Here is a 23041-nt window from a genome sequence, read left to right on the forward strand (position 1 = left end):
CATTTGCCACCTGAAGTTTCCATAAAAACTATATTTGGTTACTCAAACAGCCAGTACTGTGGTCTCTCTATCTATATCTGTCTCTATCACAAACTAGCACATAGTTCTTCTTGGTTTAAAAGATACATTCTCATTCTTGGCCCAGTAGCAGCAGCATCAGTAGCTGGCTGGTTTACTGTGCAATAGTAATATAATTCCACTTTACCCCTTGGGATTTTCCATATCAGAATCTATTGATGCATTTCCTGGGCTTGGTGTGCTGTCTCACTCCCAAAGGTTTGCATTGTGTTGGGTACACAACTCACTGATTCACATTTAGCACAGGGCCATGTTCTATGAGTAGCCAAAATATAGTACATGCAGCACTGGAGTCAAGGAGGGAGACAGATGACATGCTCCTCTTCCATCCACCAAAGGCCAGAGGGGATGCATCTAAATTAGGGTTGTCACAAGTACAGGCCCAATCCGCAGCTAGTATACAGCACCATTGCTCCAACATCATGGTAGAGACTATATGTAGATGGGTCTACATGGACTGAATGAATGCAGTCAGTTAAGTCTATGCGATCCACATTCCAATGCATATCAAGGAGCCTTAACATTAACCAATTTAACACAGTAATAGGGCCGCGTACGCCGACTGTGAAATAGAGCAGCCTCAGTATGATAATGCATTGCATTAATATTAAAAAAGGATGATGTTCGAATATTTTTTTACTTATATCAATTGCATTTCTGTTCTTATCTCGCGAGGCAATGAAAATCGAATTCTACTGTGTATCTACAAAACTATCTATCCTGCCATTTGGGTCTTGGCTACTTTACAAATTGAGAAGAAATATGTTGTATTTCCAGATAAAGGATGCAGTGTTAGTTGGTTTTTTTGTGTCTATTAGTAGTTATTGGCTGAAACTTTATAATATGCTTGTTTTTGGCCAATTTATTATATGGTTTTGGCCACAGAATTTTGATTGATCTGGGAATTGTGGTCTCCAGGCTTGACATTGATTAATGTTTTGTAACAAAAGAGAAGAAGCACAAACACAGTAGCAGGAGTAGGGAGGGCTGAATGTGTTGCTGTTATAATTCTTACCTGTGTGTCTGTCAACAGTGAAAATCTTTTCTCCATCCAGTACATTGTACACCACTCTGGCACTGCTGCCGTATGCAGGGTCATCAGCATCTGATGCAGTAACCTTCATAACGGATGTTCCTGTTGAAAAGAGACGACATTTTGTCAAACAATAAATAAATAAAAGCTTCTGAGCCAGGAGGCCACTGGGGAAACTTTAGACAAGTGCTGGAATTGTACACTGTGGAAGGGCTGATGTGGGAATGTGGGTGTTTATTCCATGCGTCAGTCTGTGTCTATGCGTGTGTGTGTGTGCGTGTGTGTATGTAAAACTCAACTTACAATGTACTTATATCTTTGCAAGGACCAATATGAGTTGAAGACGTTGAGAGTGAGGAGATTTGTTCAAAGTAGTGCCCGTACTTACTCTTCTGAAGAGCGGCCTGAGGGCAACGCATTGTTGTTATGGTTCAACAAAGATTTTGGTTTAGGTCAAGGTTAAGAGAGACGGGTAAAAGTTGGGGTTAAGCACACAGATGTGATGATTACAGGGTTGTGAGCTAGGGAATGCAGCACATTGATATGGAGGACTCACAAGTAAAGTAACAGCAATGAATGTGAATGAGTTTGTGCCGAGACCTGTTTGTGTGTACTTGCATACTCTGTGATTATACTTGGGAGGGACAGGTTAATGCATTTAGATGTCCCTGCACCAGGTAGCTATTTTATCTCGTTTTTTAAACAAATTTGTTGTTGTGTTGAAATTACCTTTTCGCTACACCGATGCTCAGAGCTGTCTTTGCCTCTCATCGGCAAGGAAGTTGCACTCAGAGATGAAAGGAAACATGGAGGCATAAAGTCAACATTTATCTTCAAAGACTGTTAGAAGCTGAAGAAATCTACAACAAACAATTACTTGTGATTACCGCGCTTAGGCAGAGAATAGAATAATTTTCACATGAAGCCTCAAAATTTGAATTTGTGGAGCAGGTGTTAAAGTAATTATTTCCAGAGTAGTATATTTGTCAACAGTATGCATACACAAGCCCATGGCAGCAAATAGACTGGCACATCTCTCCATTTAGTCACACATTTTAGTGAAAGATCGGCCTAAAGCCTTTAAAACTTCATTTTTCGGTTAGGAAACAACTGCATACTTGCCTTTTAGCAAATGAGCATTTTCTTTTCTTTCTATAAATAATTTCACTCTCAGGAAAAATAAAATAAAAAGGGAGACGTTACTGGGCGCCATAGGTCCTCAAGGACAAGAAGTCGGTCTTTGTCTCCATGCTTCTGGCCAATGCTACGGGTAATTACTGACAGCTGGTGTTGTCCACCAAAGGTCACCGCTGAAGCCTTTCTCAGAGCCCTGTCATGCTACTGTCCAGCCACATAATGGCCATATGCTAATGATGCTAATTAGCGGGAAGTGTCAGAGCACTGTTTGTTTCCTGTCATCCAATGGAGCTCTTAAGGGGCAAAGAGGGAAGGAGAGGCCAGTGGATTATCATTAAAGTCAGCTGGCCATTAAATCAGACAGCTCAGATCACTATCCTGTTACTGTCGCCGATAGCACTCTTTTCTTCGCCCCTTGATGTCGATAGGAACTGGCCCGTTTGCATTCGAACAGCATATGAACAGCATACGACACAATATTCTACCTGGTCGATGATAAGAGTGAAATAAATGAGGGTGTTCAGTTTTGCAGCTTTTCTGATCTGCATGGAATGTGACAAATTAGCTCAAAGATAAATTATCCTGAGAAACAATTGGTGTGAAATGGGATAAGTGAGGACACAGAAATGGATGGAGGGATGGGTGGATCAGCGTTCCTCCAGCATGTGCAATTCCAAAGAATCACGAATTCTGGCACCGTCAACAGCCTTGTATCCCGATATATTGCCGCTCCCAGTGGATTCAAAGGCACTGCATGTTAAATAGGATGGAATGAGCCTTTAATTCATATTCTGAGTTGTACAATACAGTCATTACTCCATCCAAACATACCAAAGTGCACACCACCCTGATCCTTAGAAGATCAAGATAAGCTGCATCTCAGTTGGGGGATGAGTGAGATATCGTCCTTATCATATTGAAAACACAAGGCTGTATAGGTATTTTCATTACTGGCAGCAGGCAGGGGAGAGCTAATTCTGCCTACATGGTTGGCCTTACCGCTGTGGGTCCAACAAAGTCATTTTCGTCCATGGGATTACTCCCTTATCTTAATTTTCCCCAGGTAACAATCAGTTTGATGCTCAGCTGTTTCTGGGTAAAGGCTTGCAGCAACGTCAGATGGCTTGGAAGAACTATATAAATGCAAATGCTTCTTTATTGTGTTTATATTAAAAAGAGAAGTGAACCGGGGAGTTTGGCACTTGGGTTCTTATTGAAGCTCTGGCCTGCATCAGTGTTTTTAGTGGGAGAAGTCATTACTTACAGTATCTGTTGGCGTGGTTGGAATCTCACTTAAGCAGATTCTACTGTTGATGGAGTTGTGGGAATTCAATAAAAATTATTGACTTTCTCAGATTCGAATGTAATGCATATTGGAATAGGAGAAGTATGTCTAATGGAGAGAAGCTCCAGATATTCATTAGCTCAAGAGTTGTTTTTCTCTCACCAGCTAAAACTTCAATCACAAATTGCTCTCAGATGAGACACCACGCACCGTAGCAATAATAATTTTAATTACCAAAATATACAGGTTTGTTTCTCTTTATTCCCCCTGATGGGCACATTTGTTTTGGATGAGTTTTTTTGGTTTCATTATACAACAAAACTGTATTTTTTCTCTCAACATATCTATGCAATAACATCAATGATGAAATTGAATGACCCAGTCAATTATACCGTCTGTTAGTGCTGTTATTGCATATTTAAACATCACTTCAAACTTTTTGTTATCAATCAATGGTTGATATTCTCTTCTTACTGAAATGGTGTAGCCAGGTGTGTGTGTGTGTGTGTGTTTATTATAGTGCATTACTGTTGGGTGACCTGGTGAGTTCAAAATTGCCCTCTGACTTCTGGTTGCAATTGTCAACCAGAAGCCAGAGGGCCTGGGAACAACACGTTTAGAATTGTGACACTTGCTGAACAGATGGATATTTATTCACCTCACTTGCCTTCAGAGCCTGCAGATATTTACACCATCAAAACAACATTAACATAGAAAAGTCAGCAACGTGCTAATTCTTTCAAATGTAACACAAGTGATTTTCAGTATAATAATTAAATGATATGACAGCAAATTCCTTTTTTGTTATGTTTCCCTCGCATTCACCAAAGCATTCATGAGAACAGTGTTTTGCAAGGTTTCTCATTGCCGTGCAACTTTAACGAGTACCGGGCTGGGCTAATCATTTAACCCTCTAGCAGAGCAAAATGCTTCAGACATAATTGGGGTTGAATACCAGCTGTTTATTTCACGATTCTTACCACTTCTATTATATTATTAATGTTTCTATAATTCTATTGTTAAAGTATAACACCTCTTTAATGCACTAAAAAGTCCCAGCAGGTATGTGAGTTTAGCAACTAATGAAGTAAAGACAATATGCTTAGAATTTGCAGCTCAGACATTAGTCCTTTCTATGAATCTTTCTATGAATTAGTCTGTTTCTTACTCTTAACATGACAGAAGCAACAGTCATCACAACATATTAACATACAGTCTGTGTTGCAAATGATCTTTAAGAAGCAAACTGTTTCTCTCAAAGGATTATGTAAATAACATTCAGATGCAAAGTAACCCTGGGACCATCTCTGGTTAAATGGAGTAAGAAGTAGGGTTGTTTTTTTGGGCGTGGAGGATTCCGTGGTGGGCGAAGATAGCTATATCGTTAGATTTATGCACAAGTTTGGTTTAATGGTATCAACACAGGCTGTCGGAATGGCTTCCCACACTATTTCAGCTCTCTGGGAGAGATGGTTCAATTACTGTGAGGGGAGCTGGAGGAGTTTGCCACGTGTGAGACACTAGACTGACAGCTATTTAAGAGGCAGACTCATAAAAGAGATTTGTGCCTATCTCAGCTGGTGTGGTACTGATGCGAGCTTCAGTGGAGGGGTCTAACGGCTGCGGCACCGAGCCTCTTTTCCCGCTACGACCCGCCTTAATCTGCAGGACTGAGTGCTCCCCGCCCGCATTATGGATCATTTAGTAAAGCCATAAAAACTGAGGTGTTTTCACATGAAAAGTTATTTCTTCACTACTTCCACTGTGATTCATTCCTCTCTCCACATAAATGCCCCAGGAGAGAGAGGCGGGGAGAGAACGAGGGAGAGAGAATAAGGGTGAGAGAGAATGAAGACTAAAGGGGAGAAAAGTCTGCCATGTCATGAATGCCAATGGCCTGCTTACCTTGATTCTCTTCCAAGAATTTGAGGATATTTTTCACTTTTTCTGACATATATTGTAAATCTATTCTTTGTTAGTCTTTGAACATTTATATTTTAAAATATTTTTTGGAGACAATATTGTGGGCCAGCATGGCATGTCAACTTTACATTTGAATATCTTATTAATTTTAAGCATTTGACTCCAGACAAACAATGGCAGAAGTTGCTATTCTAGAAGAGTAAACAATGAGGAACAAAACCTTTCCTGTGCAGAAACCTTTCGACACCCTTGGATCTGCAAGCCAGGTATCAAACTTTTGATGCTTTGCTTGATCATATCTCTACAATAATGAAACAATTAAAAGTCCTAATTCATTTCACTATGTGAATCAATCGTGTCATGCTTCCTCACACACTGAATCACTCTCTCTATCTCTCTCTCTCTCTCTCCATCCCTCTCTTTGCCACATACACACTGATTCATACACATGGCCACACACACATATCAGCCCAAATCAATTATGTCAAGCACTGTGGTTAGGCACATAATGGTGGATGTTACTGGTCATATACATAAAGGAGGTTGGCAGAGAATATTGATTGTAAGCTGCTCCTGCCTTGTCGCATTGCTCTCTCCTGTGATTCTGCTGCTCTAAATGTCTCATCTTCTGTTAGCATGACAGGCCCCAGCTGTCCTAATGGTGACTGCAGTAATGTGCAGCCTCCTGGGCAACCTCTCTGGACCACAGCAACAGGAAGGGTGATTATTACTTTAATCCAGTTGTGGAGGTCTCACATTACATACAAAAGGAGTGGGGGATTTATCTCTCAAGCTGACTATGCTGAGGGTTTTAGAGAGAGAGAGAGAGAGAGAGAGAGAGAGAGAGAGAGAGAGAGAGATCAAAAGAACAGGAAGAGATAAATCAAAGGAAATAAGCCATGCATTGCTTGTTTTGGAACAATTGTCCTCAGAAGTACCCTAACTGAATGCTTTATGCATTTTGCTGAATTACAACAAGGGCCTCTTATTTGTTGGTGTTACAGTATAATTTGCTGCATGTGTACAGGTCACTTGCCAAAACAATATTGAAAACAATTCATTTTGGGTGTGTTGAAGAAAACCATTCAAGTCCAGCTCAGAAATTGCTGTGGTGGTGTTAGTTTATTGAAGCATGGCCGGCACACTGGTGAACTTACAGACACAGAGCAGATCTGAGCCGGTGTGTCGACCCAGAGCAAATGAAAAGGAAGCAGTTTAGACAGTAAGCAAAAGCAGTGATTATACTGTGTGTAAATAGTAGAGAACAAAAGGTAAGAGAAGGCCATGATCAGACATAATGTAATTAAAAGTGGTAACAAAATGCAGGAAGGGGGCATTTGCATTCAAACCTGCAGCAAGGACACACAGTTGGCATTTGATCAAGTCAAGGGATCAACACAGTAGGCGGCCTAAAGTAGCACCCAGGTGTCAATTGGTTAGTAAGTCTGCACCGCCCAAAATGTGTATTCTTTATCAGGTGTCACAAAGAATGTTTAAAATATCTGTACATATTGTTAAACCATTATTGATGCAGCTTTCTTTTATTCCAGCTTTATTCTGCCTAGTGCTATTCTCTGTGTCAGTCACCACACCTGTCCTACAATATGCCTGTTATTGTGTGTATTATAGATGGGGCATTGATCTTCATAAAGACACTTGAATCATACATTCCACAAGGCTTCTCCTGTGCTGCTCTGTTGGCTTTCAGTCTTGTCTATCTCCATAACTCATTTCAGATATTTTGAAAATGAAGCACCAGTTTACTAGTAGATATGTTCTCCAGGAAAAATTATCCGATACGGATACTGCTTATGTTTAACTTATTTAGGTACTGTGTGCTAAGTCATGTTATCCTCAAAAAAAAATGTGCTTGATTCTTGAAATCCTCATAGTTTCAGTTGAAATTAACATTTGGTGCAAAGACAAACTGCTAAAATTTAGTTACATTAAAATAATCCTATGAAATGCACTGGGTGTTATGGCATTTACAGAGATAACACGTCTAGAGGAATGCAAGAAAGCCTCAGATACTGAGATTTGTTTACTCGATAAAAATGCAGGACATTTTCTTAAAAACATATCCCTGGCGTTAAATAGCCCTAGCAGTTTGTCAATTTCTCCTACCTGCCATTATATATATGATTAATGCCAGTCCAAGGCTAATAATGCGTTGTTAGTTCTTTGTGTTTGGTAATTCTACACTAAATCAACTTGTATCATTAGTAGATAATAGCTGAGAATAGTGGTCAGCTTAATGTCTGTTATCAGACTGCTATTTGCCTGCCAGTTGTTTTTTGGACACGGTGGCTTGTCAGTCAGCGTTACCTGAGGTTAGAGGCTACGGAACAGATGTCGTGTCGTGCCACATCTCTGCCACTCAAAGGTCCTCAGGTCCTCTCTAATGGAACCACATCAATCACAGGATTAGCTCCGTGGAAACGTTTCACCCTGTTGTGATTCCACCATCAAGAGCTGCCCCTCCTAGCCACACTTCCACCAGACTCCCTTGCTGTCACCCGACCTTTGAGTGGTAGGAAAGGATGTCTGCCTCGGTGACTAAATGGTTTCAAACCCAACAAATTGCGCTGCTTTGTCAGTCAGCTCACATAAGGACTGAAAAAAAATCTGACGGATGTCTCAGTATGCATGTTGTATGCAATCAGTGTAATGCAAGTATGCAATCAGTGTAATACTGATTTAAAATTGGGAAAAATCCTGTCTTTATTACTTCAATATTAGCTGGGCGTGTGGAGCATAAGCATTAGCTTGGGGTGCCACTGTGTCACTGCCAATAATGTCTGTGCAGTATGTGTCCCAGACATTGTGTCTAAAAACGCAATCCATCCAATGCTTACAATATGCCAAACTATGCCTATGTAGTATTGTTGGGCATTATACTAGTTCGACAGTACTTCAGCCTCTGGGTTTTAAAAACTTTTGAGGCGTAACTCAAAGCTACATTAATATTTAAACACTTTCCATGGCTGGGAATAGCCAAAGGGAAAAAAGATGCATCCAATTCAAATATTAATGATGCTTTCCAAAACATAAATATTTGCCCAAAATGTCATCCTACGTAAGCTACCTGGTATTAACATATAAGAACCACGAAAAAGCTGTTTTTCATAAAGGTTAGTGGCAGTGGTACAGGACAGCATAAAATAGGAAAGAAATAGTTTCCCATTTCTGTTTAATTCTACAGTCACAATTATTTATCATAGTCCCTAAATAGGGATGTCCATCACATTTCTTTAATTAAATAATCATACTGAACCACAAACAATGTGTCTGTCTGTTTCTAAGGCAACAATATACTCATAATAAATATTATTGCTATTATTATTACCACGATACAAACCTCATGTTAGTTTCAGCTATTATTTTTTTGTCTTAAATGCACATATTGAAACAAATCTCACTCCACCAATCACTTCTCAAGCATCTGTAAACTCAACATCACTTTGGGGAAAAGTACGAAGAGGAAAAAAAACGTATACTTGATAAACAAGGGACAGCAAGCTAATGTGGAATAAACATATCATTTAAAAATAATTAGAAAACATCGGATGAAGGACGGCAACAGAGAAAATGAGACAAAAACAAATACACTTTAATTAAATGCTATTATGAACTAATTTCCAAACATTAACAAATCTGTAAAATGTATGGAAAATCTAATCAAACAATAACATTCTTTGTATTCATTACAGTAAGAGACATCTCTTGACTATTCCGGTTTTTAATGGACCAACTTTCAAAATAAAAGAGAACTCTATCTTCATTCATTGACAATGTCAATATAGTTACTACCATCGAAGAAAATTTCACGAACAAATGATAAATCATGACTGTAACCCACATTGGAGGTCACGGCGCACTTTGGGTGAAGCTAGAAAGATTTCACATCTGATGGACATTTGGGAATATATATCTTGAAATGTGCAATTGGATACAGCAGATCCCCGGGCCTGGCAAACATGAAACCTCTTAGGTCATTCTTGTCTGGGTCATTCAGGTTTTTATGATCTTAGTTTGTATATTGTGCGCCCCTGGAACTCCTCCATATGAGAAAAATCCAGAGGTGGTTCTGCCACCTCAGCCTCGATCCAGTGCAGAACAAGAGGTGAACGGTGACCATTCCTCTCTCACTGCAGTGAGACCTGGCATACTACTCAGGGTCCCAGTGGGGAGAGGGATGCGTCCCTCTCTGGATGGGGTGGAAACCTGGCACACACTCTCTAGCACCACAGTAGGATTTACCTGGTGCTGCTTGCACTTAGGGGGTCCCCTTTTTGAGTCAATAGGGCAAATCTCTCTCAAGATACCTTCTCTCAATACAGTGCGCTTCCTAACACTGACATTGGCCAGGAAGAGAGTGGGTGACCTATGTGCGCTGTCAGTCTCGCCGTCCAGCCTTTCTTTTAGAGAGGACGGAAGAGCAAATCCCTTGCAAAATTCCTTTTCGTCAAGAAGCATGTCTCTGAAAGGATCTTTCCCTCCGGCTCATCGGAATGAGGCAGAAGAAATGTCTCACTGACAATAAGTGCAGGCTTTGTCTCAGTACACCGTACACATGTTTAACATGAAGAGGATGCAGCAACTGTTTGTTCATTACACAGCGCAATCACAAGCCGTGGCCTTTCAAAACATAATTTGTCTCACTGGCTGTGTGGCGCCATCACACAAGCATACAGTGCAGCGGGAGTAGAGCCTCCGCAGGGCATCGTTGCAAACTCCACAAGTGCTTTATCGTCGTCCATGGTTCTCCCCAGAAGAATGACCGTTTTCAGACATCTGCGCAGCGGCATCCTGGGCTTCTCCGTGCTATTCCATCCGTTTCTATCGAGATGTGTCCGAATCGTCCCTGACTCATTCCGTGTTAAATGTGTTTAACGGTTGTTGGAGCGCTGCAGATCTTGCGCTTTTACGCACGTATGGTGTGCCTCTAATTCGATCATCATCGTTTAGTGCAGGGGTCACCAACCTTTTTGAAACTGAGAGCTACTTCAAGGGTACTGAGTAGTAAAGGGTTACTTGTTTGATACAAACTTCCTGAATAACAAAGTTGCACAGATCACCTTTTAATAATAATATATGTGAAGAGACTGTCTGATCACATGTCAATGTTAATTATTCCTCACAATAATTATTAATAATGATTTCCAATGATGGTAGGAAACACAGATATATTTAAACATTTATTTCTGTTGATCTGTTTCAACATTTGAAAGTCAGAGGTATCACATGTCTGATATTTTTGTATCATCACATGATCAAAGCCGGTTACTTTTGCACATAACGCCTGCTGGTGAATGATGCAGTGGTAATGTAGAAATGTTGGGAAGTCTGGGTCACCTTTGCAGCCTGAAGCCTGAATGCCGGCCCATCATGGCGGGAGCCCCGTCTGTTGTCACCGACACCAGCTTTTCTAATGGTACCTTTTTTTCCATGAAGAAACTAGTAAAAAAGTCTTGTCTATAGCCGAGGTGGGGATCCAACCCTCCGAGGCGCGCGAGTGTCTTCGGGCACCCGCGTTCAAACCTCTAATCTGGGGCATTTTCAGTCAGATTGCGTTGCCTCGCCTCTACCCCCGCAACCCACGAGTTGTTGCCTCGCGGCCTGTTCTGAGGACTGACGGACCTGACGACGGGGGTGCACTATGAGTAAAGGGATAGCCCTCTAATCTGTGGGCCCCTCTGGCTCCACTTAAGCCAGTTGATAAAATGCCGCTTTCAATTTTTAAATATAACAAAATATTGCGTGCAGGGATGAACCCAATAGCGACACTGGAGTTACAGAACGTAACTAATGTTGTAATTAGATGTGAGCTTGTTAACATGTTGCAATACATTGTAAACGGAGACTTTGAATGCATCCCTGTTGCTGTGGTTACTCATGTACTTGGCGTGTGAGTGTATGTGAATGAACATTTAGATTAGATCCTGATGGGAAGGTGACACCTTGCACGGGAGCATCTGCCATCAGCATATGAATGTCTGTGTGTGTGGGAATGGGTGAATTTTGACAAACAGCGTTTTGAGTGTTCAGAAGACTAGAAAGGCGCTGTATGATGTCCATTTACCATTTTTGCCAAATGTGAATTTGATGTTTTTATAATGGAAGGATGGGTGTTTTAAATGAACGGACCTGTAAATCTCAGATTACCTCGCAAATGGACATCAGGCATCATTAGCTTTTCAAATCGCAGGTGATTTACATAATGCTAGGTCCATTTTTATTCAGAAAATATACCATGGATGGTGAGCCATAAAGAGAAGGATGACCTGTTAGTTTGTAAGTGAACATTCGAGCAGAGGCCTACAAATAGGGCCCGAGTTTAAGAGGTTAAAGGAGCTGTATTTAACATTCTGACCATTAATATAGAAGCAAACTATATTCATGTAAATATATAGTGTAGTAATGTCTACCTGAGCAGGGAATGAAGTCGCTCTCCTCTGTGTGTATTGTTATCGGAGCTTCTGCTTGTTTTGTTGACATCGCGGGGCTGCCCGCATCAGCTTTCAGTGCATTTGAGCTTGCCCCACTTAGCTCACGGCTGCTGCTGACAATTCTGTCCTGACTGACACCCACCCTCCGCTTCCCCCTCAGGTAAACACTGTTGGCTCTGTCAGCACTTTTGCTGCATTGTAGTTTGCACCGTCACCATGTTGAGAGCCGTTTAGAGGCAATAAAAATGCCTCCCAATCTCAGGTTTTGCACCTGAAAAACACTGAAATATGTAAAATAATAAAACTGATAGAAGGCAATTAAACAAACTCTTTTTCATTTTCTTTTGAGTGGACAAAGTGCACAGTCACACATATTCACACAGAGGAGCAAAATTGCTTGTTGAGAGGAGCAGAGGAATGTACTTCTGGTGTGGATAACATTGCCTCAGCCAACGATGAGGACCTTGGTAATTATTTCCTAAAAAGCCCACTGTCTCTCTGCATATAAATGACGTGAAACAGCTTGAAACTGACAGCTATCAACAGGGTAGCTATCTGCTCAGATGAGGTGACTGGAGAAGGCAGAATCGCGGTGTCCCCACCTGCCAGAGTGTTCACTGCAGCGATGTTACACACAAAAACTACATGAAAACTAAAATCGTACTTGGTCATTTAGGCTAAGCACAATATTAGAAGTAATTACTAAAGATTATTGACACTCTGTAGTGCCTTTGTTTAATGCTATTGGATTTGTACAACCGATAATAATAATTCCATCAGCAGTGGTTCGCTGCACAGCTTGACCACCAGCTGAGTGTCAGTAGCATACACTCCGGCCTTCTCCTTTGTACTCCGACGGTGGAGAATGTGATGGTCCGGCAGTGCTGATGAAAAATTGAGTGGAGTTGATTTATTTATTTTTTAAGGAATTTGAGATCAAAGTTGCTCGTGGAATGGTTATTGTTTACATAGGTACAAATACCACTGCTGGTTTGAAATTTACAAGTGGATCTAGCCGGCACTTTATCGGAAGGGGTGAGGTTAACAATAAGCCACACCATGGTGAGATTCATGCCTGACCAGATTTATGTTAGTTTTGGTTTTACAGGCTAAGATTGTTTTTTAATTATGACACTTTATTCTCTTATTACAACTTTTTTCTCGACATCTCAGAGAACACAAATATGATATTTGTTTGATATGGGATATGTTTTGAATGTGCAGAGTATTGCACATGAAATATTGCTGAAACACATATGGGCTACTTAATTCCAGGGAGTTATAAAAAAATTAAAGTGTTACACACACAAAAGAGGAGAAGAGGAAATCATGCCTAGATATGTGTTGACTTAGTAGAGATGAGAAAAATATTATCTGCAGGAGAATACATATTTGAAAGCAATATAGATATATAGCATTATATTGTCATATTTTGGAATGTCACCTCAACATACCTGAATTCTGTGTTTACCTTTCCTGATTGAAGACATTTCCACCATAAATTGATGCAGAAGAATTCACTGGAATGCAGAAAATAATGTGTCCCCACCAATGAAGAAACCAAACCCATACGCCCGTGTAAAGGGAGTAAGGTAAAGCAAAAAGTCAGTCAAATGTACTGAAATGAATAAATACATTGAACCTATCTTGGTGAACTGTTATGTACAATGTAATTCATGTGTTTTAATTCTCTCAGCAACACTATTTAAAAATGCACCCTGCAATTGGTGGTCATTAGTGAGCCAGCAAACTGTCATAATGTCAGTGAAGCACTTAACCTCTGGGCCACACTGTTGTCTCAGCTTGCTCCAACTACACTACATATCGCATATTTTGAATTTGTATAATAAAGAAATAGAAAATATATTTATTAGGGCTGTAATTAATATGGGTAGTCCCTAAGCCCCATCTTCTTCTGGAGCATAGGGATAGGGAGCATCTACTGCTCCCTATATACAGGGATGGGTCAAATGCAGAAGGCAAATTTCGTGTATGTGTATATGTATATGACAATAAAAATGGTTTCTTCTTTCTTCTTCTTCTTCTTGTCAGTTTCTGTTTGGTTGTGTTTAGTCCAGGATGTCCTCTACCAAGACATTGTATTAAATCAATTTGTCACAGTCTTTATCATGAGTCAGAGGACACAGCTAGCATTCTGCAGTGACTCCATCCATGTTCCCTCTTCTTTCCCAGCATAACGACATGCAAGGTTCTCAAAGCAACATTCAATCACCCATGCACTACAAATTTGATTTAAGACTGCAATTTCATTAGCAGCAAATTTTCCAAAGGACAACACAGAGCTCGGGCCCTCACATTTCATCATCATCATCTTTGCTGCTCGTGTGTTATTTGCCCTCTCTTCTCCTTTTTCAGAGTTAACCAACCCTTGAAAACAAACAAAGTATTGTATTTTTTGGAGCAGATGCTGAGCAAGCATGCAGACAGACAGACAGACAGACAGGCAGGCAGGCAGGAAGCCTCTGCATAAAGAGGGAGTGTTTGAGGTGGCAAAGCTATGACAGAGACCGGCACTGGGGTACATGACAGGAGTGATAACTAAAAATGAATATGCCTCAGGCAGCAGACTACTGATTACTTTCTTACTATTGTGGCCTCACGTTTTCCAAAGCAGTTTTCTGTACGGTTGGGCTTAAAACAGCACAGTGAGCATATCACTGGTGCGGCTGACGCTTGCAACCGGCTTCCAATACGGCATAAAAAGCATCCCGGTGTCAATTCACAGGAGCTGTTTCAAAATTACATAAAAATAACTGATTGTTACAAGGTTTTGAGTATATTGCACGTTCACACAGGAAAGGTGAAGAAATCAAGTCTATATATACTATTAAAGATGACAGCATTCTTGCATGGTGTTAACGGACAGTATTGTCGGGCAATGCAAAAAAGAAATAGAAGAGCTGCCTACAGTTGGGAAAAAAATGAAAACAATTGTAGATGTTGTTGAGATCGCTCAAAGGGCATATCGCAAATAAGTTGCTGGTGTTTCTTTGGTTTTCTTAATTATCCTCGTGTTCAGACTAAAACCAGCAATGCATGTGTCCGTCTCTCAATTCATTCTGATTAACCTTCTGCATACAGAACTCAGCCCAAAATCCATTTGTAATTATGTAAATTCAAAATAGGTTACACAAATATAGTTTGATTTTCAGAGAAGGTTAAGTAATGTCCATACAACAGCTGGGCACTACAGTTTTTAGCAATTGTTACTCCAACTTTTGAAATAGTACATTTGTTTGGGATTATTTTTAGCTGTGGATTAATACACATTTGATGCTGAGGGTGATTATTCAGCAGCTGGACAGCGTATGTGGAATTGACCTAAAATAAACTGCAGTGCCCATGCCCATGGTAATCACCCAGGGTTACGGCATTGCTCACTGATGTATTAGTTTGTGGACAACAACAGACGTCTACGACAAAGAGGAATATATCTACCTAAGGCTAACCTCAGGCCTCGGTTATAAAGGCAATACTTGTTAGTAAGGTAGGTCTTGTTGGTTTGCAATTTGTTGACAAAAATAAAAACATTAAAGTGATAATATCCTCCAGCTATTTGAGCTATACTTCAAACACGGAAGGAGCAAAAGCCGAGGAGCCGGTGACATGTGGTGCTCAACGTGGTCTGTCCGGTGGCTTCATTTTCTTTTCTTTTTAATCCTTTCATTTATTGTCATTGTGCTTGTGACCTTATCACTGAAATGACAAAAAAATACTGCTGGCCCTAGCTGATGTTGGACAGTGGAACAGCGCGACAAAAAGAAACAGGGACAGGGTAGAAGAATGCTTGACTAAGCAGTAGCCGTTACCTCATTAGTGCCAGCGCTCCACAACAATGTTTAAAACATGAACTGCACACTCACTTAGTGCGTAATTTGACTGAGGTGCAACAGGGTCGAACAAGGGGGAGCAGCCAAAGTGGTAGGGTCGTGATCATTAAGATTACTTTAACTAACATTAACTGAGCGTGAACTCTTTGACTCCATGTACCTTCTTTAGGAGATAATAGCTTTCTTGCTTCCTATAAGCTTTAGCATCTTTTTCTAAATCTCTGGGTTATTTCTATTTATCTCTCCTATTTTGTGGTACCCTTCAGTTGCTATGTCTTTCACTCTCTCCCTCTTTCGCTACCTCCCACACACAACCACACACCCACATACACACACATACACACACACACAGTTTTAGAGAGCACTGTAGGCAGAAATGCCCATGGTTTGGTTCATGCTGAGGAAGCAGGAATTAATTCCAATCAGGCTTGAACAGGGAAGAGCCATTCCATTCTGCACCACTCCTGGAGTCACTCACCCAAGAAGCAGCCACACCTCTACTGCATATGCATGATAGCACAGACACACACACACCCACACACACATGCAAAAATCAGTATCACACACGACATTCTGAGCACACATGGTATTGTGATATCGCTTGGCAGCTAAACATAATTATGTTTATTAAACATCAGTGGGGCCTGTGACATTAATACCATGCTAATGAAGCCCCTGACACCCTCGTTCACCTGTCTTTTTCATTTCGCTGAGAACTTTAAGCAGCCGTGGTGTGCCGCTAATGCTGTTGCTCACAATAACAACATGTTTGTCAAGATTGAAAGCATTGTGGTTTCAATGTCAAAAGCCTCTTTGAAATATGATGCACCCTTACTATTATATCTTCTGGAGCACCCCTCCTATTTCCCCCTTATCCCCCTACCCCCCCCGTGTCAGAGAACACAGCCACAAAGCTCATCTGGGAGTAGTGCAATTCGCCTCTCCTCTCTCTATGTGCCTGTTCGTTCTCCGTCATTTTCCATATTATTCCTACCTACGGGCATAGCTCTGACACAGTGCATGTGGGGATCCTCCTCAAATGTCCTTGACACCATTCTACTTCTTTCTTATCCACAATGGATTCACTGACTCCAAATTTATTTTCATCTACAGTACCATCTCCTGTCTGCTTTTTTTCCCCCAATCTCGACAATGGGGGAGAATTTTAGCATATTGCTCCTCTTGGCATTTTCTAGCTTCCCCTGGGCCAAGATGGACAAAGCACTATGTTACAGGTCCTACTTATGCATCATGAAAATAGCTGTAAAACTGATGATTTCATTCAGTATGTGCTCCTTTGGGCCATCCTGAGCTCAATGCTTGAAACTGCTATCCAGATGGCCCCTGTCTGGCTGCAATGTTTCTTGCCTTACCTATGGGGGACAGCTCTGCCACACTGCCAATGTAGGTACCCTCCAAGAACTTGGGCTCACTGTCGTTGATGTCCTGGACCTTGATGACAAACTCAGACTCTGATTCCAGAGGGTCATCGGAATGCCGGTCCCGGGCCCGGGCCCTAAGTGTGTAAAAAGCCTTCTCTTCTCGGTCCAGCCTCTCTGTGGCATGGATGTCTCCCGTTTGCTCATCGATGATGAAGATAGTGCCCGCCCCTTCTCCAGAGATAGTGTACATGATGTTCCCCTCTCCTTCGTCAGAGTCTGTATGGATCTGTAAATTGAGATAAAATAAACGTCAAAATTATATTTGCAAAATACTACTTTGCAACAGCAAATACGTTTAATCAGAAACAGAAAGTAATGCTACCAAGATTATCTTTTTACCAACTTATTGGGGAAAATGATGACACTGACGAGTGTTGCAGTGGCTGTCAAAACCTTTAGTCGACACTTTGCATCATTGTGGACTAATCGTTCATCTGTGGTTTTAGCATGGTGCAGTAATAAAGCAGTGGTAATGCATAGGCCACAGATACTGTGTGAGGTGTAAAGGAAAAGTGAATGCTGGTGTTCTAAAAATAATAGGAAGTTAGTTGTTGTCCTTTGATGTACATCCACGGTTAAACAGGGAATAGTGTGGGGCGCAGCCGACAGAAATAAAGATGGTGGTACGTCAGAATGCTCGACTACAATTGTCTATCATAGATTTGTATGAATCATTCTTTTCTACAATATTCCCACTTTAATCATCAGAATTTAAAGTAGGCTATTTAGTGAAGGCAAGACTCCTGCAATCCCTGCAAGAAAGCAGTTGCATTATCTATCTCCAGCTTTAGTCCAATCAGATTGCAGCTCATTTGTAATTAGCCTCTCAGAGCCAATCAAGGACTCTGTTATTCCACATACCCCCAGATGGATCCCACCTACACTAGTTAATAATTAACTGGTTGTATTTGAGACTTTATGATGATACTTGATCATCGTTATTGGGTGAACAGAAATGATAACTGATCTCCTGCAATTAATCAGCTACTTTTTGGAAGTAGTTGAATACTACTAAAATACAGCAGTCATGAATGCCCTGATAGCTACGGTAATTTATTTCAGTTAAATTCAAGTACTATTTAGTTGCAGTATGTTTGAAGGCTAAGAAGTACTAAACAACACATTACTTTTTCAAACCATAAAATCTACATTTTATGACCATTTGGAAGCAGACAACACAATATATATAATAATATAATATATAATATCTGTGAAGCCCACATCACACTAGTCAAGCATTGACTGGAAAGGGGTCAAAGTCATCGACCCCTTTCATGACTGACATTAAACACTTGATGACACCTGAGCTTGCACTATTTACTGATAAAACTGCAAGATTTGGTTTGAAAGTTCATAAAAACTAGTACGTGGACCTTTAAATAGAGATCACAACATCACACATTTTGGATGGAATTTTGCTATTTAGTTTACCGCTGTGAATACTAATAGTTTGTGAAGTTGATAGTTGTCAGAAAAAAACATTTGGCCATCAGCCGTGACCAAAAGAATGCACATTCCTTTCGACCATTCCCTTATCTTATTCCCGATAGCAATTGCAGCTAAAGGCCTTCTCATTGCTCCTTATAGAGCAACCATCATCGTTGTCGTGAAAAAAAAAGACACCACAGTTCTAGTGATGATTTACACCTTTTCTGCACACCGTGTCCTTCACAGGATGTGACGCCCAAATTAGGAGATCAAAGTCATTTCAAAGATTGTTAAAGGTAGAGACATAGAGGTGCCGGGGCTGAAAAGTGAACTTAAAAGAGCCCTTATAAATCAGAGCTATAGTTCCCCCCTAATGTGATTAGAAGACATTCCAGAGGCAGCAATAGGAGCAGCATTGGTCCCCCATCTCAACCTCCCCTTTGGCTCTTTAGTGAGCACTAGACCCTCTCTCTCTCTCTCTCTCTCTCTCTCTCTCTCTCTCTCTCTCTCTCTCTCTCTCTCGCTCTCTCGCTCTCTCACCTTCTATCTGGAATTATAATTCAGTGCTGTCTATGCAGTGTAACTGTGGTTCAATCTACTGAGAAGACCAGGGGAGGGAGAATTGCCCTGGCCTCCCTGGTTAATATTTTATAAAGGCTTAATTAAATACAGGCTTCTATCACCCTTGCGGGGTTTCATTAAGTATTTGTCGTAAAACCACGGAATAATGCAAGCCTGTGCCTTGATATTGCTTCCCTCATCCATTTTCTCCTCCCTTTTTATCTATCTGTTTTTGCCTTTTCTCACCATTCTGAATCATCCTGAAGACAAATGCTTGAACAGTCAGAGGAAATATACTGCCGGATACTTCGGTGGTATCAATATTTCAGTTATAATAAAATAAGTTTCATTGGTCCAAACTCTTGAGAGTTATCCAATAAAAGTTCCCATAGTCATGCGCCACTGGTTATGTTTCCCTTACCCGCTCTCTGTATTTCTAAATTAGATTCTGCAGACTCGAATGTGTGTGAAATGTTGTCATCATTGGTTAATTCAATTGCACAAATTCTGGCACCATGTGGTTCCTACCTACTGTACATGTGCTCACCCAGCAATACACACAAGCTTGCTCTTGTATGGACAAACACACAAGCACGCACACATATATAAATAGAGAGTTCATCATTTTGCTGGGATGATGCCATTTCTCCTCCCTCAGGCTGGATATACCCATCCGTCTGTCAGTCTATCCTCACTGGAGTGATTCAAGTTGGCAGCTTGAAAAACAAACACACACTACGCTTAGCTAAGTTGTTCTAAGCAAACTAAAGGTCAGAGCCAGGACGTCACTCTGTTAGCAAAAAATAACCAGGAGTGCAAATCTACCGTTAACGAATTCCCATGAGAAGTCGACTACTGCTGGGCAAGAATCATGGCTGCTTCATTGGTCAAATATTTGCATCTTTCTGAGCTCCTTGCGTCTCTAGATTTTGCAGCTGTGTCACCAAATCAGTATCTGGAGCAGTGGTTATGTCATTGTTTAACTGTGCTTCCTATTGTGCTCATGTTTATGGGTGTGTGCACATTTACATGATGGACTCTAGTGCTCATGTTAATTAATGTGCATTGTCCCTTCTTAAATATAATAAAGGTAAATGCAGTAAAATGAAGATTTGCTTTGCCAGGGGGTGTTTGGGCTTGATGTGTGTGAGTTTCATTGGCCAGGTCAGTAGTATTAGTAGAGAGAAGGGTATAAACACTATCAACAAACCATGAATGTTAAATTGATACTCAACACAAAGTTTACCTTTTGATGATCAAACACTCAGTAAGGACACAGCTAATGCAGCTATGAGTGTTTGACACTACGACCACGGGAATGGATTGTGCTGCAGGACATTGAGAGTTTGCAGTTTAAAACATTTCTATAGCCAACAGTGAAAATGGATTGCCACTGGATTTTATAAATTTTTTGAGGACATAATGTAATCACATTTAGAGGCAGGAGCATAAATCATTTTACAAATATGCATTTATTATATTGTTACTTAAACGGTAATGGTAAATGGACTTGTATAGTGCCTTTCTTCCGACAACTCAGGCGCTTTTTACACTACATGTCATTCACCCATTCACACACATTCATACACTGATGGCAGGAGCTACCATGCAAGGTGCCCATCAGGACTATGTAAGCATTCACACCCATTCATACACCGGTGGCTTTGAGAGCACCTTGCGGTTAAGGGTCTTGCCCAAGGACTGAGATGGATTAGAGGAGCCGGGGATCGAACCGCTCTATCTCCTGAGCCACAGTGGACCATGCTATGAAAAAATTAAAGTGTGACATTACAAAGAATCTTTTGGGTCTGCTAACTTCATGTGTCATTATGCTAACCTCAAACACTGTAAGGCAAGAACTGTGAGAGGGGGGGAGTGGTGGAGCGAGATACATGAGTCACAGAAACTGCATGAGGTGAAATGGATGATGAATGCTGGTGTTCATAAACAATAGGAAGGGAGTTGTTGTCATTTAATCCTGTGACAATTGAACATCCCCGGTTAAACAAGAAACAATGCTGTAGGCGATTTGTCAAACTTAATGTTACCAATTTACCAATCTGTAAACAAATATATGAAAAAAAAAACAACCTCAAATTTTAGCCTACAGTTTAACTCACTGAATCTGAATATTTTATGATGATTGGAGATCAAGTTAAAGGATTAAGTTGCTTTTTTTTTAAGTAAACAAATAATGAACACGCAATACTAATACCACCATCTGTATACTAAAATAAAAAAATGGTTGTTAATTTAATAATATGAGAAACAAGAATTTAGTTGAATGGAAAGAATGATTACAATGAACAATAACTCTCTCAACATACATACGGCAAAGCAATATAGTAGTAACATCTCATTGCTGACTAAAAATGTGTATTTGTAATCGGAGCATAGCAGATATTATGTTCCAGTGTCTGCCTTTAAGTTAAGCTGTATGCAAGTAGTAGTTAGGAACGCATTAGGGTTTACAGTGGATGGCTGTGGGGTGACTCAGGGGAGAGTGAGGTTGCTGATGCCCTGTCAGGTTCACCTTTGGGTTATAAGAAAGTGTCTTGCTGTCACTGTAGGCTAACCTGCTGAAGGGGGTGACTTATGACTCACATGCGCTGTCAGAAATTTTCCTTCTTATTTGGTAGTCAGCTCTTTTGAGTTGTGTATTAAAAGTATGTTAAAGCACACGCCTTGCTTGAGCAAATGTATGACAGAGTGGTGATTTGGTATTGGAAGGACATTCCTTTTTAGAAACTAAAACCATCTGCAAGGACCTGCAAGTGGCCGCTGTTCTGTTGACGACCTTGTGAATTTAAAATGTTCACAGGATTTTAAGCAAAAGTAAATGTACTATGTAATAACAGAATCACACTGCAGAAGAAAATAATAGCGTAGAATGGCGAGACATTTATGAAGCACGATTTTACACTTCTAGTGGAGATATCAGAACGTGGGCTGCACTGAAGCCTTGGTTTATTGAGGGTGTCAAAGCGGGAGCAAATTGGCTGTCTTATATTTAAGTCTGTGTAATCAGGAGTAGGCCTCTGCCACATTTCACTGCAGCTTGTCAAGTTCTCTGATCTTAACAGCTTCAAAGTGTTAACAAGGTGACTGTATCAGAGACAACCTAGGTGGAGACAGCTATGGGAGAAGGAAGGGTACAGAGGATGGGAGACAGAGCTAGAGACGAGAGTAAATTGTAGCATAGTGAAGAGGAAAAAGAAAGACAAGAAAGTCAGAGGGAGAAGAGAGAATGAAAATAAAGGGGCGATGGTGCTGGGTTGAGATGGGATGGCAGGCAGACCTGCAGCGGTTTAGACAGAACATGGAAATGCACAAATAGGGTATATAAGAGCCACATAAAATGATAATAACATTATTTAAGATGACAAAGCAGAGTAAACAAAAGGCTTTGTCATCTTCCAAAATGGGAATTGTGGCTCCCTAAAACACCATGTCCCACAGCAGCACATTTTCTGTTTGTTTTTATTTTGTTTAATTCTTTCCATTCCTCCCATCTTAAGCTGGTTTGTTCCTCCTTGCAATGTTTGGACCTAGATTTGACTAATTAAAGCTTGGATCATTACGACAGGGAGAATTGCTTCAACAGGCATAGCGCATGCATTTCTCTGTTGTCTGATTGATTGTGTCCAGGGCTGAACATTTTTCCCTCTCATCCATAAACAAACACAATGTGTTAAAATGATGCCAACCAAGACTACTCGGGTATCACGTAGGAACTCTGTATTTGATCACAGAAATATAAAACAGATGGACAATTCCAACAGCTTTCTCCTGTTGCAGTTAAGGAAACAAAACGGAAAATACAACATAACATACTTAGGCTTATTTGTGAGGAT

General features: G+C 40.6%; 1 protein-coding gene across 1 annotated transcript in view; it reads right to left on the bottom strand.

The window, feature by feature from the left end:
* The window catches only part of cdh22 (cadherin 22), a 154312-nt gene that overhangs the window by 51279 nt on the left and 79992 nt on the right, over positions 1 to 23041 (bottom strand). Inside the window, exons 4-5 of the mRNA XM_031848850.1 lie at positions 17130 to 17424; positions 1094 to 1213 (exon numbers count right to left, since the gene is read on the bottom strand). Of these exons, the coding sequence (XP_031704710.1) occupies positions 1094 to 1213; positions 17130 to 17424 (415 nt within the window). The remainder of the gene's footprint in view (positions 1 to 1093; positions 1214 to 17129; positions 17425 to 23041) is intronic.

The sequence above is a fragment of the Anarrhichthys ocellatus genome, unplaced genomic scaffold, assembly GCF_004355925.1.
Source record: "Anarrhichthys ocellatus isolate YVR2014 unplaced genomic scaffold, GSC_Weel_1.0 scaffold1, whole genome shotgun sequence".
NCBI lineage: Eukaryota > Metazoa > Chordata > Actinopteri > Perciformes > Anarhichadidae > Anarrhichthys > Anarrhichthys ocellatus.